The sequence below is a fragment of the Cardiocondyla obscurior genome, linkage group LG07, assembly GCF_019399895.1.
Source record: "Cardiocondyla obscurior isolate alpha-2009 linkage group LG07, Cobs3.1, whole genome shotgun sequence".
NCBI classification, from domain to species: domain Eukaryota; kingdom Metazoa; phylum Arthropoda; class Insecta; order Hymenoptera; family Formicidae; genus Cardiocondyla; species Cardiocondyla obscurior.
Window position 1 is genome coordinate 758,419 of NC_091870.1, and position 17,840 is coordinate 776,258.

Here is a 17,840-nt window from a genome sequence, read left to right on the forward strand (position 1 = left end):
TCTATTTAAATTATCTAAAGTGCACGACTTTGTTACATTTTTATTTAACGATTATACGTTATTATTTTATCATTAACATTTTATCAGTGCGTCGAGTATTTTTATTTAAACGTTAGTAATTCTTTCTCGCAATACTGAAACTCTTCAACAAATTCAGATCGCATTTTATTTTAGATTTCCGCGAGTGGTGAAAGTACGATAGCCGATCGACGTTTCTTGCATTTCATACATGGGAAATATTTCTAAAATTTAAGTCTATTAACGTAATGCTTTCGTAAGTCTAAAGACAGTAAAACAAAGATTATTTTATGTAAGGCAAAATGAGTGAACATTGCTAGAACATCGATAAGAACTCGGAGACGACATGGCAAGAATATGAAATGGAGTTCGTCAATTTATATTCATTATATGTATATTTGCATCTAAATAAAGAAATTAACTACGCGCTGATGATTAAAATTGTCACTTTTCTACGGAAAAAGCATCAGGAGACAAAAGCAAGAGTGAGAGCCAGACAGGAAGAGCATAATTGCAACGTTGTGCGTGACGAAAAAAAATAGTTAAGATCGTAGTTAAGACGTAGAAACGTATGCTTAAAACTTGTGTCACTCGGTAATATTCCTTTAAATTAATACGTAAATACTGCGACAAACACTGGCATTGTGGCATAAATCAATTTTTCAGAATAATCGAAGCGAGAACGAAGGTGAATGTTAAACGACAGAAAAGAAAGCCTGACGAAAAGCTGTCATTTCCTGGCGGTCAGCGATGCGTAATTTACTATCTTTCGTTCGAAGTCATTCGCTTAGAAATGCGAGCAAACGATACTCCTAGGTATTAACGCTTTCTTAGATCTTTAAATGCTTATCTTCTTCATCACGAATTTATGACTTTTCCAGGCACTATATCACTTTCAAATGTTAGATAAAAACGATATTTAAAACATGCAAAAGCGATTATTTTTCTATTACTTTTATATTTCATGTCATTAGAAAAAAACCATGCAGACGCGCTATTTTTTGAAAGGCCCCAATTACAAACCACAAAGAAATAAAATGATGCGACTCACCAATCTGCAACTTCAGCGGAGTTGGAGTATTCTGCCGTTGGCTGTAACAGAAAATAAAACATATTAATGTAGAGATGCTAGTATATCAATTAATAAAGTTAATAAAAATAGATAAATCTTTTTCTTTTTTAATAAAGATTTTATTTAAACAATTATTTCTCACCTAAAAGTTGCTCCGCCGAAGCATGATGCCCTTCCCGGGCTTCCTCCTCCTCTCAGGATGTCTGTGGAATGTCGGGTTGGTCCTTCCTTCAATGGTAGACAGTTATCTGAAACAGAAAAATTACGATTAATATTCTGTTCTGTTCAATGTCTTAATGAGCTATTAATTTCTTAAGTCGGAATCGAAAATTTATTGAAAAAGGCGGTAGCGCGTTCTAAAGCGCGGTAGAAATAAAACGCGGGATAGTGAATATTCGCGGGATAATGAAATTATAATTAATATTTTGTTCTATTCGATAATTATTGAGCTATTGATTTCTCGAGTCGAAATTCAAAATTTAACGAAAAAGGTGGTTGCGCGTTTTGAATAACGGTAAAGATAAAAAGCGGGATAGTGAATACTCCCCGGTGGGGGTAACACAAGGGGGTAAAGAATATCCCGCGCGATAGTAGGGAAAACATTGAAGGGGTTGGGGGAAGTTTTCGCGGTCATTCTACCGACGACTTTTGACCGCGCAACAAGGTGACGTGGACCTCGCTTGAAGTGACAGTTAGATTCTTGTGTCGGGATCCAAGGTTAATAGGAAGTGTCGTGGACTATCCCGCGAGTGTCTACCGCGGTAGGAATATTTTATATCGCGGCGCGTTTTATACCGGTGCTTCGTGCAAGTTTTGTGTCGTTCGTTACACCGACCGAAGTATTAAAGTGACAGTTAGACCGCGCTTACGTCTCAGGGTCGTGTTTAAAGATTTAACGGAAGTGTCGTAAATATCCCGCGAGTGATCTAGTGCGCGGAGAACGTTATTTTATCATAAAACAAGAATGCTTTTTCGTGATCGGAATATTGTTTCGCGCTTTCGGGATATAATAATTCGCGTTTCAATTTATTTTTTTATTGATCGTCGTACAGCCAGAGTACGCGTTATCTCTCGCGGAGTGCTGATTTTTTGTCTGGTAAGACGTGCTAATAGTACAGTGACCGGCAATAATAACACGACTCACTGCGGCAACGGTGACTAACGCGCGTAAGCTAGGGTGAAGTGCGTCAGGCCTTACCGCGGATCGTGTACGTGAACCTTGAAGTATCGAGAGAAGCGAGAGAACGAGGGAAAAGTTGGAGGAAGGCATCTTCATGTTCTGTTCTGTTCGCGATCGTGCGTGTGTGAGAGAACGCATGAGTGATCGCTAAGAAATCATTATAGGCGCCTCTAATGATTTCTTAGCGATCGCTCGTGCGTTCTCTCTCACATGTACGGTCGTGAACAGAACAGAGCATGAAGATGCCTTCCTCCAACTTTTCCCTCGTTTTCTCGTTTCTTTCGGTACTTCAGGACTCACGTACGCGATCCGCGGTAAGGCCTGACGCACTTCACCCTAGCTTACGCGCGTTAGTCACCGTTGCCGCAGTGAGTCATGCTATTGTTGCCGGTCACTACTATTACATGCAATTCGGGAAACGGCATCTTCTGTTTGAAAGATTCGCGTTACGCCGGATTGTGCGATGCGTATTTTAGTAGTTTTAAATTTCTATACAAACAATTTTTCCTTGTTTTATGATAAGTTACGCTCTAAGTGACAATGTAATAAAGTGCGCGGTGAATATTATGTGAGTGAGTGTGAGTGTGAGTGAGTGTGAGTGTACAGTTTCGCGTTTTCGTATATAATACGGGGTGCCGTGTTTAAATTATTATAAAACAAGGTCGCTTTTCTCGTCATCGGAATATTGTTTCGCGCTTTCGGGTTATAATTCGCGTTTTCAATTTATTTTTTAATGGATCGTCGTATAGCCCGGAGTATTCGTCGGTCCCTCGCGGAGTGTCGTTTTCTGTTTGGTTAGCCGTGACTGATAGTGCGTGCGCTACTGCACGCAATTCGGGAAATTGGCATCTGCTGCTTGAGAGATTCGCGTTACGCCGGATTGTGCGACGCGTATTTTAGTAGTTTTAAAGTCCTATTCGAATTTTTCCTTGTTTTATAATAATTTAAACTAGGTATGAGTGATAGTGTAATAAAGTGCGCGGTGAATATGAGTCATAGTGTTATGAAGTGCGCGGTGAATATTATGTGAGTGAGTGTGAGTGTACAGTGTCGCGTTTTTGTATATAATACGGGGTGCCGTGTTTAAGTTATTACAAAACAAGGTCGCTTTTCTCGTCATCGGAATATTGTTTCGCGCTTTCGGGTTATAATTCGCGTTTTCAATTTATTTTTTAATGGATCGTCGTACAGCCCGGAGTATTCGTCGGTCCCTCGCGGAGTGTCGTTTTCTGTTTGGTTAGCCGTGACTGATAGTGCGTGCGCTACTGCACGCAATTCGGGAAATTGGCATCTGCTGCTTGAGAGATTCGCGTTACGCCGGATTGTGCGACGCGTATTTTAGTAGTTTTAAAGTCCTATTCGAATTTTTCCTTGTTTTGTAATAATTTAAACTAGGTATGAGTGATAGTGTAATAAAGTGCGCGGTGAATATTATGTGTGTGAGTGTGTGTGAGTGTACAGTGTCGCGTTTTTGTATATAATACGGGGTGCCGTGTTTTAATAATAATTTAAAGTATGAGTGATAATTTAAATTATGAGTGATAGTGTTTAATATATGTGATAGTGATTATGATGATGATATGATAGATAATATGAGTGATAGTGTTTAAATTATGAGTGTTAGTGGTTAATGATAGTATTTCGCGAGAGTTTCCAGTGCGCGAAAAGATGACTCGACGACGACGACCTCCCATCTGAGAGGAGGAGCAGGCCCGGGGGGCATCCTGCTTCGGCGGAACAACTTTTGATGAGCATAAATTTATTTTATAAAATCTTTATTAAATATCCCTTTTACTTTTTTTTTTATTAATTTGATTAACCAATATTCATGTCTACAATATGTTTTATTTTATGTTACAGTCACCGGCTCAACTCACCAACTCCGCCGAAGCTCATGCAGATTGGCAAGATGCATGCTCTTTTCTACAAATTTTTTATTTAGTTAATTAAATAAGACAATTGTCTTATTACCTTTAATTAAAATACAGGCGCGCGCCTGTATACATGTATTGCATATATTTATTTGTACTAATATATATTTCTTTCAGAGAAATAATGTGTGGAATGCACCAAAAATTTTTAACCACACCGGTTGAGTTTAAAAAAAATTATTTAAAGTACGTACAACCGACAGTCCGCAGTCTGTTTAAGTGGGACGGGAAATTTTTGATGCATATCACATTTTCTCAGAGAAGAAAAACGGAACGAAGGACGTCGAAGTGAGAGTGCTGAGAGGAGAGACGAAAGTAAAAGTCTCTCTCTCTCTCTATCTTTCTCTTGCTCCTTTTCTGTCTTTTCAATATTCATTCTCGGCTGTCCATCGATGAAAAGTGACGGCGAAAGTGGGATTTACGTGAAGTGATAGTGGGGATCCTCGGGGTATACCCAGCTGGCGAGTGCCCGAAGAGCTGCAGTTTCGCGAAGGCGATCTGAGGTCATTACGAAGACGGACGAAAAATTTAATAGCCCAAATTAACAGTCCGTTTCAGTGAATAATTAGTGCGATCGAGAATCACTCCGTGACGATCGACGACAGAGAGCACAAGCCAGAAAAATGTTCGCAGCCGGGATTGTCACATTACTAGGCGCGATCGCGTTGACACGTGAGTATTTTTTAGTGACCGAAGAAAATCGGGAATAAATTAAAACCATTTAAAGTATTAATTATAAAAGGTAAATCTCGCGTTATCAAATTATCTCCCTTCATATCAAAATTAATTACGTAATTAATGTTAAATATATTTTGAAACAGTTGAATTAATTATTTATCGCATTTATTAATGAAATTATTAGTGAAATGAGATTGCTATCGGTGAAATTTTAGCTTGGGGGCATTGGACGTTAATTAACTTAACATTAGCAAGTTCAATTACTGACCGACGGAATTACAGTGAGGATATAAAGAAGACAAGTGCGAAAGAGAGTAGGCTCGGGGGAAATGCTTGTTAGAATCGGCGCGGAGACAGTACGAGAGCGAACTTTCTAAATTGTAAATGTCAGTTTTCTCGCCCGGAGAGTTGCATAAGTACGGTAGGAGCCGTAGCAAAGAGAAAATTACATAACGAACGCGACGAAATAATCGTCGGTTCAAGAATTCGACGGCAGGTCGAACGGGTTCGATTACCTTCGTCCACCGGAAGCGTCGGATCGATTTCCGCCTGCGGTAAGACGAGAGTTATCGTCGGCAACGTGTTACAGACGCCGCGTATAATTGCCCGAACAAGGACGGCCAATACGAAGACAGCAGGCAATGCGACAAGTATTACGAATGCATCGACGGCTTGGCCACGGAGAAGCTGTGCCCGGATGGTCTCGTGTTCGATCCCTTAAATCGCAAAGTCAACAAGTGCGACCACGTCTTCAACGTCGACTGCGGCGATCGTCTTGAATTACGTGAGACAATAAAATGCTAATTAACATATCTAGTTAACGTATATAATTTGCATAATACGCGTAGTATAATTTTCGTTTCTTAATTTTGTCAAAGGCACTTCTTTCCAGACTAACCGTCTCTTTTCTTACAGTTCCGTAAAGATTACTCGTAAAGATAATAAACCCATTTTATCTATAAAATAAAATTCTTCGCGTTAAAATATTAAACCTGACGTTAATGACGTTACACAACCGACTGAGTGCCTGCTTATCGTTAACAGAGCCTCCGCAGCCGACGAAAAAGTGCCCGCGGCGAAACGGTTTCTTCGCGCATCCCGATCCGGCGGTCTGCAACGTCTTCTACAATTGCATCGACGGAGAAGCGATCGAGATCACCTGCACCACCGGACTGCATTTCGACGAGTACAGCGGAACCTGCGTGTGGCCGGACAGCGCGGGTCGCGAGGTGAGAGAGTCCCTCGAAAAAAAATTCAACGAACAAAGTGGAACGACGTTAACAATTCAGAAGTATTCTAGTCGAAATTGTAATAAAAGCCACGAATTTCCTCGAACTTTAATTGAGAGAAAGTACTCACTTCTAATATATACATTCTACAACTCGCACACTTTCTCCCAATTACAATTACAAATCAACAGACAGATGAGATATTTCCCTGCAATTAGCGCGTGGGTCGTGTTAATGGTGCAACGTCGTTAACATTTAAATTAGGGGGCCTCTGAGGAATGCCGATCTCCTTGATGCAGCGGTGATACAGAAAATAATTAATTGCAGGGCTGCGGAGTAATGGGCAAGAAGCTGAAGGACGGCTTCGAGTGCCCGAGCGAGGGTCAGGTGGACAACAGGGGCATGCTGGTCGACCATCCTAAATTCGCGCATCCCGAGGATTGTCAGAAGTTCTACGTATGCCTGAACGGCGTGACGCCTCGCGAGCAAGGCTGCAGCGAGGGTACCGTTTATAACGAGGAGCAGCAGAGATGCGACGCACCCGAGAACGTTCCCGGATGGTACGGGCCGCTTACCGTTAACTACATTATTATCTCGTCGTTAAATTTCCATACGACACGACGATCCACCTAGCAAATTAGTATGATGAGCTAACTTCGCATAATATTAAATACTGAAATCGGTCGAACATCATCTTTTATGCAGGCGGCTACATATAATTTTCTTAATGCTCTTTAAATACATTATAATAAATTAAATGAAAGAACTTTGGTTAAACTTGTCCGCTAACAATTAAAGAAAACATTTTTTTTTCTATAAATATTATGTGCTTAATTAAATCATTAATTTATATAATCGTGACGTTTAAATTTAATTTCTATTTCTCGCTATTGGCGTAACGAAATTATATAAATTGTTACAAAGTCGTGGATTTTTAATTTCTTTTTTTTTTCATATGATATACTTATAAAATCGCTTATCTTAAATTAATTAAATGCCGTTGTACTTTAGTTCAATGTTTGAGGGGTCTAACAATTGTCGTTTGCCTTGCAGCGAAGACTGGTACAAGGACGACGGCAAGAAGCCGTAGGGAAGTCGTTCACGCTCATCTGTCCCGCATCGGGACGCCGCACGTTCACTTTAATCACCCGTCACCCTCTTCACCCAGCGTGTAACTCCATGTGTGTGTTTAGCTATTTGAATGCCTTGGAATACATTTAATTTTTACTTTAATGGTTTTCGATCAGTTAATCGTAACCCGAATTCCTTCCTCCAGTTTTCCAGTTTATTAAAAAACGCGTCTCAAGATCAAAAGGTTTGAGACGATAAAAATTAATATAATTATTTAAATTAATAAAAGAAAATAGTGACGGATAAAATTAAGAGATACATCATTATTTAAATTAAAATTAATCAACTGGCATAATGCCAATTTTGAAATAATTTTAGTACTGTTTAAGAAATGTTAATAATATATATTAATAATTCTCCAATCAATCTTGAAACAATATTCGACAAAACGCGCAGAAAGACCTTGAATCATTCTCGTTATTCGATCAGTCGACTATCACTTTCTCCAAAATTGAACTGTTGTTTCTCGTTTATGTGATTCACTTTCTCTTTTTCTTTTGTGTCATTATCTTATTTATACTACGTCAATTATAAGCGACGGATGCACTTGATCGCTTTTCTAAATATCTGTCAATGATAAAGAATACGATATCCTACAAGAAGGTTTAAAAAAAAAAAGCCTAAATGAAGAATCTAAGTTCGTAAAGTATCAAAGAAATTAAAAATACATCAAAGAGAAAAGATGGAATAAAATATTGCAAATAAAATATTATAATTCTGTAACGCTTCGGTAAAAAGATATCTCAAAAAGAATAACAAGTTCGTAATGACATTTCACGTTCGTATGCCGCATCGAATTACAGAAATGTCGTTACTCTTTCTCGTCGAAAGATCAATTTATTTCTCTCGCGTGGCAGGTAAGTTAAATTATTTATGCACGGTATTCTTCCATTTAACTTTCCAATTCACGAGCATTCGTCACAAATGCCACTTGCTAAACACTTTTTGAAGATTAAACTCGTTAGATGTAAACTAAGTTTTGCGTCCGTAACGCGATTGAGTAATTCGATAAATTTACATCCACGAGATCATTTACTTTCGTTTTCTACATTGATAAAATTGTGGAAAGAAACTTTAGGTAATTAATTAACGCACAATTACCCTACTGACTTAAACAAATAGATAATTATTTCTCTTCAAATGCGCGGAATAATTTCTCTCCCGTTCCGCTTTCAAAAGTATCTCGGCTTTCGGGCCGATGAAATTGATCGGATACCCAAACGTAATACGGTAGCGGCCGCATTGGCCGCCGAAAGTTCTAGGAGTGAAATGAGGAATGCAAGTTGCAAAATAGTAGTACAACAGCAACCACCCAGCCGCGTTGCCGACACCCGGAAGTGTCCCGGAATTTATATGCGCCGATAATAACGCAATGCAATAAAACCTATGTCTATGCGCCCATTAGAATGCACTCGCGACGAGAGAAAAAAGAAGCAGGGAGACCACTATGCGATCAGAAGGAAAGAGAGAGAGAGAGAGAGACCAAGACTTTTGGCGAAAGGGGGGCAAAGTCGAGAGGGGATAGGGTCGGGAAATGTGCAGCAGCAAGGACCCACCAAGCTAACCAAGGTGGTGGCGAGACTACCGAGTGAAACAGAACCCGTTTCGGACTCGCAGTCACGTTTTATCAGCGTCGCGACGCGTTGCTGCCGACGAAGTCAAAGAGGAGGAAGATAAAGAGGAAGTAAAAGAAGAGAGGAAGAAACGTCCTCCTCGAGACGGTATCTCTAAGACAGGGATTTGAAAGACTCGGCGAACCTCTTCGAGGCTCTCTTCAGAATGACGGGGGTGAGAAAGCACGTGATTCTTCGCGGTATTTTGCCGCTAGTGATGCTGACGACTTTGAGCGAGGCGCAATTTCGATGCCCGGAGCCTAAAGGTTTTTTCCCCGACCCGGAGCAGTGCGATCTTTACTATGCCTGCGTGGACGGCCAGCCCGAAGAAAGGCTCTGCAAAGACGGACTGGTCTTCAGGGATGATAATCCCAAGAAAGAACTCTGCGACATACCGGCGAACGTACCTTGCAACGACCGCGCGCATTTGCGTAAGTTCCGAATAATTTTTTTTAGTATTTAATTTTGCACTCGTGAATTTAAGGTTGACTGATTTTGCGTTTAGAATAAAAATTCTCACAATACCATTATATCGATCGAGAAAAGAATATTTTACAGTTATATGTGAGATTTCTTTTATGCGTTTTTATATACTCCTAGAGCTTGACAAACCAGAAGAATGGCCGATTAAACACCGTTGTAAAAATAGAACTCGGTGTGAACCGGTTTTTAGACGAATGGGCGAAAAAATTCGAATTCTCTCGGGCGTTTAATTTTCTTTTCTTTTTTTTTTTCTCGTCTCTTTATAAGTAGCGATATGTGGCCATAGATAGAAAATTCTAATTAACAAATATTTATCTTACTTTATCTAAATATTCCGTTTAACTTGTTAAACGGAAATAAATTAAAATAAAATAGAAACGCTATATAAACGTATAGATATCGAGATAAATTTCAATAAAAAAAATTAATAAATTCTTTTGCATTAAAAATGCGGAAGGATTATATGTCACATTAGTCTTATGTAATAATATACTTGTGACGAAACAGAGGAACCGCAGCCTAGCAAGGGTTGCCCGCGAGCAAACGGTATCTTCGGCCACGAAGACCCGTCCGCTTGCGACCGTTTTGTCAACTGCATCGACGGGGTGGTGCAGGTGGTGCCTTGTCCGCCCGGCCTGATCTACGAACCTAAGATGTCGAGTTGCGTCTGGCCAGCGGACGCAACTCGTCTGTGCGAGAATGCGAAGCGCGACGTTCTGGACGACGGTTTCGTGTGCCCGGACGGCGACGTCGCCGGTCCATCCGGCAGGGTGCTACCGCATCCCACGTATCCGCATCCCGAGGACTGCGCTAAATTCTACATTTGTAAGAACGGCGTGGTGCCGCAGAAAGGCCAGTGCGAACCCGGCACCGTATACAACGAGGAGAGCTTTAGGTGCACCGAGCCAGAGTACGTGCAGGGATGGTGAGTATCTTTTTCTTTATTTTTTACTTTTTTTTCTTTGCAAGTAATTTCGGCTAGAATTTATTTTTATAAAAATAAAAAAATTAATCTTTTAATTAAATTAATTTTGAATAATATATTGAGCTGCTCTTTATGATAAAACGCTGCGTTTCAGTGAGGACTATTACAAGCGTAAGAACTGAACTGGAGAACCAAGGATGCCGCAGTTATTTGCAGCCACATGTGTAATACTCATCGTTTTACTCATAAGAACAATAAATGCATGTGACATACATGCTTATGTAAAAGTCCCTGCGGTCTTTGCGAGAGCGCTTTCACCCTCGTCGCCACGAATCACCACCCCTTTCTCCTTTTATATAAACAATTTTGCCTTTGGAAAATCCGTAATAAAACCGTCGTCGTTGTGGATCATTAAATAGTGAAAAGAAAATTCCGTGAACCGACGGTATCAAGCTCTATGTAATCCCCGTTAGATAAATCGTCAAACCGGTCCGATTTTATATAATTATCGATTATGTCAAAATTTTATTGTAAAAACGCTTGTACGCGAATTGCGGCACCCGCAATTCCGCTAATTAAATAACTCGAGGAACGAAACTTATTTTATGTTATATTCTAACGAGAAAGTAAATTTCTCATTTCGAGCACCGTCTTAGGTAACGTTATTTTTTCCCAACATTATCAGAAGCACAAAGTTGAAACAAAAGTTAAACAACAATCGCCACAGTTATGCTACGTTACAATTAAATACATTTTATAAGATAACACCCTGTAAGTTAAATCGTTAATATTCGTTGTGTGCAATGCGTGACTTTCTCTGACGATAAGGATCGCATGTCGAAAATCCTCACCCCGAGACGTGCACTCGGAATGGCGTTCGTGGTGTTGCGCCGGCGGCTAGCGTACGTGATCACGGCGCGGGGTGCGTCGAATCTCACACGAAGCACGTGCGTGGATTTGTTGCGGAGCAGCGGTTACAGAGGACTGAGGGAGAACGCGGCCTCCTACACCTCCCCGCGACCGAGAGAGGGGAAAGTCACGTACGCCAGCCACCGTCGACGCTCCTCGCCGCAAATGCTATATGTGCTTTTTAATGTATGTACTCTAGAACACATCGTGAAATCACATATGCGAATGGATCCCGGATTTCACTGCGGCAGGTCAAATGTCAGCGTGAGAATTAATTAACTTCATTCATCGCAAGATTACATTGCAACATCTGACGTTACAGATGTTACACCTTCACTCCGATTTATCTTTGTTACAGAATTATTGGATTTATCGTAAGTGGAAGGAAAATTTAAACCAAACGCATTATAAAGGCCGATATTCTTCTGAGCTTGTTATCGCGATTGCTATTGCAGCAGCCTCACGTTTTTTTTATTCGCGCGTTACTGAAAGCTTGCTTTATTATTCGTACTTTACGTACTTTCGAATATTCGGAAACTATGACTAAAAACTATCTCGGCGATTCGGCGGGATTTACGGTCCATAATAAACAACGCGCCACGCGGTTTTCCTAGGTAACAATTTCTCTTCGTTTACCTGATAGCAACCTTTCTCTTTACGTAATTCGCGAGGTATTCGACGAAATAGTATCACAATCGTTAATTTTATTTGCAGCCCGGAATAAATTCGATCAAAATAAATTTCTCACTTCTGGAATATTTGCGAGAAGACAGATTAATAAAACAAGAAAGATCTAACGCTACGTGAAATCTGTATCTTAAATAGAACGATATTTTTAAATATTTTATTATTCATGTGAATGACGTAGAGTATTGTGTACGACTTTTTAGAAATTCAATACTTCTCTGGCATTATATTTTCGACACAATTTCATTTGTAGAAAGTCTAAATTAATTAACTGACCGTCATCGTGACGTATTCAATTCGAACGTCTGATCGATCTGTCGACTTGTCCGACTCGCCTCGGCTGCTTTCACTATCCGACAATCTGGTCCCTCCTCCTCCTCCTCCTCCTCCTCCTCGGGACCAGCGTCTTGCGTAAGGCCGTTTAAGGCCTCCGGAGGTCTTACTGACATACGCACGCATCAGCATTCGAATTTATTATCACCTTAATAATTACATTATATTTCTAATCCCTATAAAGAGGACTCGTAATCTGTCGAATTAAAATTTTTTGTTTAAATCATATTTTTTTTTTTCTAACCGGCAAAAACGTTTCTATTATAATTGCGCTGAAAAGCGTCGTTCTTTGCAGAACGTGCCGGGAACATTGCATCTTTAGACGAAAGGCGCTGAAGAACTGTAGTTTAGCATTAAATTCAACGTCATCTATTCACACGCGATGCGTTCTCTCGCGATGCCACGAGAGATTAGAACGATAAAAAAAATAATGAATCGCGAGTCGCTCTTCCGTGGTTAAAGAAATATTCGTCGCTTCTTCGTAAACAGTTACGCAAGACAGAAGCAGCTTATCTGCTTAAGGATAGATTCTTTAACTTTTCCGATACAATGATTGCGGTGAACGTGGCTATTATAAAAGCTCATTGAAATATTCAATTACTGTACCCGGCTCTCCTCGGTATTCTGAATACGGGAAATGATGTAGCTCTTTATTAATTTTTTTAATTTGTTAAACTGACTCGTAAAATAATGACCTGTATAGCTAAAGAAACACGAGGGTAAAAAACTTGCAGCTATTATCCTGTAATTTGGCAGAATTATTATTATTTTTTTTTTTTTTTCTTATTAGCTTCTAATTCGCGACACTTCTGCGGAATTTATTTACCGACGCATTTTCACATGTTTTGTGCACATTTTAAAGAATTCTTTTCCGACTTTCTCCAGCAGCATCGCCGCTTATTCGATTTAAACTCGCTCTTTTCTCTCTCGAAATCGACGTGCCTCGCGACACTGAAGGATTCAAATGCGACACCCGGGCAATTTATCACACTCGGCGCCGCTGATCGGCAGCCCGAGCACGTAGGCAAACCAGCGGTGACTTGTAAGATCCTGGTGGGGTTTGGCCAAGTCGTGGTGAAGGAAGTGAAGGGAGACGGGACCGTTCGGAGGTGCACCGAGGCCGACACCTAAAGTGCGCGCCAATCGCCAATCTCGCCGTCAGAGACAGCAGTCAGGCTGAAGAAAGTGCCGGAAAGATGAGCTATTCGAGGAGCGTGACCCTGCTGCTGATCCTGGCAGTCCTGGCACGTGGTAAGTCCACCGCCGCCACCAACCACCGTAACCCGCGGGGTGGTTACCTTCACCTCGCCTACGCGCAAACCTCTCGTCCTACGTGCATCTTCGCCTCGGAATGCGCTTCTCGTCTTCCTCCGTGCTACGAGGACTGCCTCTTCACAGGCGTGAACGCTTTCTTCTTCCACATGGATCGTCGATAGGTTGCGACGTCGCGTACAAGCCCGCGAAGTTTTCATCAGCGAGACACCATATGTTAAGATCCACGACATAAGTGTGACATAACTGCGCGTGTGACATAACATTCCGTAGATAATTTATGGAGAAACGTAATGGAGCCATTAGCCGTAGACGAATTGTGAACCAACGCAATATTTTTAAATAATGATTTTTAGTAATAAATGTTATTTCTTGAGAGGAATATTTGTGCTTTAAAATTTTTTTTTTATATAAAAAGATATTTTTTATGTATATATTGAAACGCGAACGGAATTATATATATTGCCTCTCATTATGTGTATTACTTAAACTGTGTACTGTACAGAAAAATTAAGGTTTATTATCGAAGGACGGATTTTTCTTTTTCTTTTTTTTTTTTTTTTCTTACGAAAATTTTTATTTTACAGCTCAAGGTGCCGCCTTACTCGATGCTCCTCCATGTCCCGACCCTTACGGGATTCATGCTTACGCTCACCCCGACGATTGCGGGGCTTTCTTCTTGTGCACGAACGGCACGTTGACCTTCGAGTACTGCGAGAATGGACTTCTGTTCGACGGACACGGCGCCGTTCATAATCATTGCAATTATAATTGGGCCGTTGATTGTGGCCACCGCAAGGCCGACTGTAAGTACCACGCTACAATTACGATATTCAAATCACTCGTTTATAAAAAATTTAAAATTTTTTTTTAAGTATTATATTATACATTTAACGAAGATATTATTTGAGACAAATCACTGAGCATAAAGCAAACGACATCATTATTTTTTTTAATAAAACCGTGTAATTTATAAAAAAAAAAAATTGTTGAGAAAGTCAGGATCAAACGGGACGAGTAATTTTGGCTGTACTTTAGTAGGTCACGTTAACGTCAATCATGATTTCGCCTTCGAGCGAATCTCATCAGATCACTTATCTCTCAACCGGCTCAACATTTAACGCAATCGCATGACTTTCCAGTTTTTCAGTCTTGTTTTTCGTATCTCACCGCGCCGAAAAGATTGACTAATAAAATCCGGTAACGACGTACCGATACGTTTTATTCTTCCACTTGCGCAAGAAATTTACTACATAGCAGTCAATTTAATAGATGCTTTTCTCGAACCGAAGAATTTAAAAGTATTTCTAAGAATGTTTGCGAGAAAAATTTAAAAGCTGTAATGGATAAGAAATTTCTTTTTATCAAAGATCTAATTTTAATTTTTTTTATTTATCGTAGAACTGTACCCGAGCGCGTAACGATCTTTCTCTTTATAGACACGCCGATCAGTAGTCCCGGATGCGAGTATCAATTCGGCATGTACCCGGACAGCGACAGTTGTAGCACCAGTTACATAAAATGCATCCATGGCGACCCGCACCAGGCTCATTGCGACCCTGGTCTGGTCTACAATGCCAAGACCCACACGTGCGTCTGGCCGGATGAACTCATCCCTTATTGCAACCCTGAATCTATCGTGGGATTTAAATGCCCGCACAAGCTGCCACCCAACAGCCCCGCCGCTAAATTCTGGCCGTACCCGAGGTAACCCACGCGTTCATATCCACGGCACTTTCAAGAAGCCACATATTTCTATAAAATTCTTCATCGTGTTCATTTCTTTTCTCGATTTTTCTCTTTTATTACGTGGAAGATTCACCGAGAGAAAATGTCGCCCACCGTTAAAGATCGCGAAAGTAAAAGGAGTCGGCATTGTTAAATGTCAGACCGTTTACGCGTGATTTCGATTTAAAGAAGTCTTCTTAGAAGAATGGAGAGATAAAGAACTAGAAAGAATGAAAGAAGAAATTATAAATGTCCACGTGTGTGTTTTGTTTGAATATTTAACTTTTCGCCTTGTTAGCAAATATGTTAATCTTTTTTTTTTTAAATTATTATACATATATCGAATTATACTTATCTTGCTATAAATTTTTTACATTAATGATTTTTATTTAATTTTATTTTCGCGAGCGGAAATTATTTTACTAATAATTTTAGATTCCCCGTGCCGAGTGACTGCGGTAGATTGATCACCTGTGTGGATGGACATCCGCGACTTCTCACTTGTGGAGAAGGAAAACTGTTTGATTCGGTAAGCCTGACCTGCCTGGACCCGGAAGAAGTTCCTCACTGGTTTGTATAATTCAATTTATATATGTATAATAATTAACTTAAGATTACTAAAATGGAAATATTTGAATTTCTAACTTCCAACATATTTTTTCTCTTTCAGCTCGAACGGTGTATAAACGTGAAGCCTACGTTCTTGACAATTACCTGGTAAATCAATGAATATCAAACGACGAAAAATTATATATTCAATCATAAATTAATTCTTGTCAAAGAGACATAACGATATTAGCTAAAATTTTACAGACAAAGTTGAAAGAAAATTATATATGCAGTCGTAAGAAATCGAATTATCACAAGATTGATCATAAAAATTAATTAAAACGTTAAAAAAAAAAAAAATTAATTAAAACAAATTTTAAAAATTACGAATATAAATTACAAAATATCATTAATATTTTTAAATAGAGAATAACTAGAAAAAAAAATTAGAATAAAAAGGATAAAAGATATATTTCTCTTAGATTCAATTTTAGTTCGGCGTTGCCAATAGACGAAAGATGTATTGAACGTAAATTATTATTAATAATAGACGTTTAAAGGGGACCAATTGCATGTACAGTGCGTGAAGAGCGAGTGCGATATGTAATACATATGGTGTATTTATGTAATACGATATGTAATACATATAATATATGTATTTATGATAAATATAGTAACAATGTACAGCCAGGCAACATTGAATAAAATCTGGACATGCGTATAAAAAATATACAACGTACAGTTTATTCCACTCGGTCTACATATACGTGGTACGAAACTTACAATTACGAGAGCGCGGGGGAGGTGGTGGAAGAGGGTGGTGAGGAGGATGGAGGAAATATTTACATCTCGACTGATGCGACGGAAGCAAATGGTGAACGATCCAGGAAGGTCCGAAAAACGAGATGTTCCTTAATTACCAGTATTATTAATTAACAATAAAAAGGGAAGGGCTCGATTAAAGATGGATCAATGAATGTCGACGAGTCTCACTTCTCAAATATGATTTCCCGTGTCATTTAATAGTTTTATAAAATTTTTACTTTACGCTTTTAAGACTTGAGCTTTTAAAAAAAATATTTTTAAATACTGGTTGCTTAATTTTATTATAATCTTTCGAGATTTATGAGAACAAGTCTTTGCGAAAGAACTATTATTCTTCGCTGTTAAACAGCTAGAAAGTTTTTAGCGAGTTATCTCGAATCTGAAATTAATTCGTTTAATTGCAAGTGATAAGTTCCTTACAAATTCATATCTCATTCGTGATTTAATTAAAATAACAAACTCATTGTGCATGAATTAAACAACCAAAGCGTATAATGTAGAGCTGCCACTCTCACTTTTGCTTAGCTTTAACATTTATATTTATGTTTGAAAGTTAAAGCCTTACGGATGAAAAGATGAGATAAGATTTTATGTAAAAAAATAAAACGAAAACTTGAGGAATCGCGGGACCGTCTCAACATTCGGGGTAATTGCAGGATATGAAGAAGGATTATTAAAAAAAAAATCTTAAAAATTTAATTCTACATATACGAGAGTTATGAAATTACGAGAAGTGCAGGGATCGCGCGGAATCTGGGAAGCTCGACGAAAGCGCTTCTCCCGAAATTCTCCACGCCGATCGACAACCTCCTGGATCTCGTTCGTCGAGAGAGGGATCTCCTGGGGCTTCCTTCGTCCTTCCAGGGCGGACAGGAAGGTCCGCTGCGATTTTAGTTTCTGGGACGTGCCCGTAGGGGAATCGGCACAGCGCCCGATGGCAGAGGCGCCACACCGGGAGGTAAGTTTTCCTCTTCGGGGTCTTGCTCGTTACGGCCTTCGGACAGCTCGCCTTCGGTGGGCGGCGGTGTCGTAGGAACGTCGCAATCCTCCGTCGGCGGTACGACGCACCTCAACGACCGCCTGTCGAACACCAGCATCGCCGGGCATCGCTGCAGTCGTGGGTAACCACCCTGGCACTGCCAGTAACGGTTGCACGACTTGCCCAGTGGCACGTTGCCGTTGGCGTCGTCATTACAAAGTGCTGCAAGTTCGTTCATTATTTTTTTTACGAATGTGTTATTACTCCGTTTGCGAACTGGCGCGATATCAATTCGGTG

At 39.9% G+C, this 17,840-nt stretch overlaps 4 protein-coding genes across 5 annotated transcripts in view; 3 read left to right on the forward strand and 1 right to left on the reverse strand.

Annotated features, from left to right (window-relative positions):
• Positions 1-22: 22 nt before the first annotated feature.
• Positions 23-17,840, reverse strand: part of LOC139104492 (protein obstructor-E) — a 62,666-nt gene continuing 44,848 nt past the window's right edge. The window contains exons 5-6 of one of the 2 annotated variants that reach the window (XR_011546042.1): positions 1,233-1,338; positions 23-1,110 (exon numbers count right to left, since the gene is read on the reverse strand). Coding sequence is in view for 1 of the 2 variants with exons in the window: in XM_070660031.1 (XP_070516132.1) it covers positions 17,454-17,764 (311 nt within the window). In the remaining variant the exon portion in view is untranslated. Of the gene's footprint in view, positions 1,111-1,232; positions 1,339-16,457; positions 17,765-17,840 lie in introns of those variants that run through there. The other variant, XM_070660031.1, reaches the window with a different exon arrangement.
• LOC139104494 (protein obstructor-E) lies at positions 2,797-7,341 on the forward strand. Its single transcript, XM_070660034.1, has 5 exons — positions 2,797-4,873; positions 5,469-5,663; positions 5,924-6,108; positions 6,436-6,668; positions 7,162-7,341. Exons 1-5 carry the CDS (start codon positions 4,825-4,827, stop codon positions 7,196-7,198), a joined length of 699 nt encoding a protein of 232 aa, XP_070516135.1. The 5' UTR covers positions 2,797-4,824; the 3' UTR covers positions 7,199-7,341.
• Positions 8,714-10,857, forward strand: LOC139104493 (protein obstructor-E). The gene is made up of 3 exons (XM_070660033.1): positions 8,714-9,283; positions 9,843-10,260; positions 10,415-10,857. Exons 1-3 carry the CDS (start codon positions 9,019-9,021, stop codon positions 10,440-10,442), a joined length of 711 nt encoding a protein of 236 aa, XP_070516134.1. The 5' UTR covers positions 8,714-9,018; the 3' UTR covers positions 10,443-10,857.
• Cpap3-d (cuticular protein analogous to peritrophins 3-D) lies at positions 13,202-16,473 on the forward strand. The gene is made up of 5 exons (XM_070660035.1): positions 13,202-13,440; positions 14,049-14,267; positions 14,901-15,168; positions 15,625-15,759; positions 15,860-16,473. Exons 1-5 carry the CDS (start codon positions 13,386-13,388, stop codon positions 15,873-15,875), a joined length of 693 nt encoding a protein of 230 aa, XP_070516136.1. The 5' UTR covers positions 13,202-13,385; the 3' UTR covers positions 15,876-16,473.

Bases quoted from the DNA above. Each gene is read 5' to 3' on its own strand.
- LOC139104494 (XM_070660034.1), top strand. From the start codon at position 4,825: ATGTTCGCAGCCGGGATTGTCACATTACTAGGCGCGATCGCGTTGACA. The intron at 4,874-5,468 runs GTGAGTATTTTT...AACGTGTTACAG, and splicing joins AGGCGCGATCGCGTTGACAC to ACGCCGCGTATAATTGCCCG. The intron at 6,109-6,435 runs GTGAGAGAGTCC...AATTAATTGCAG, and splicing joins CGGACAGCGCGGGTCGCGAG to GGCTGCGGAGTAATGGGCAA.
- LOC139104493 (XM_070660033.1), top strand. From the start codon at position 9,019: ATGACGGGGGTGAGAAAGCACGTGATTCTTCGCGGTATTTTGCCGCTA. The intron at 9,284-9,842 runs GTAAGTTCCGAA...GTGACGAAACAG, and splicing joins CAACGACCGCGCGCATTTGC to AGGAACCGCAGCCTAGCAAG. The intron at 10,261-10,414 runs GTGAGTATCTTT...GCTGCGTTTCAG, and splicing joins CCAGAGTACGTGCAGGGATG to TGAGGACTATTACAAGCGTA.
- Cpap3-d (XM_070660035.1), top strand. From the start codon at position 13,386: ATGAGCTATTCGAGGAGCGTGACCCTGCTGCTGATCCTGGCAGTCCTG. The intron at 14,268-14,900 runs GTAAGTACCACG...TTCTCTTTATAG, and splicing joins TGGCCACCGCAAGGCCGACT to ACACGCCGATCAGTAGTCCC. The intron at 15,169-15,624 runs GTAACCCACGCG...TAATAATTTTAG, and splicing joins AAATTCTGGCCGTACCCGAG to ATTCCCCGTGCCGAGTGACT.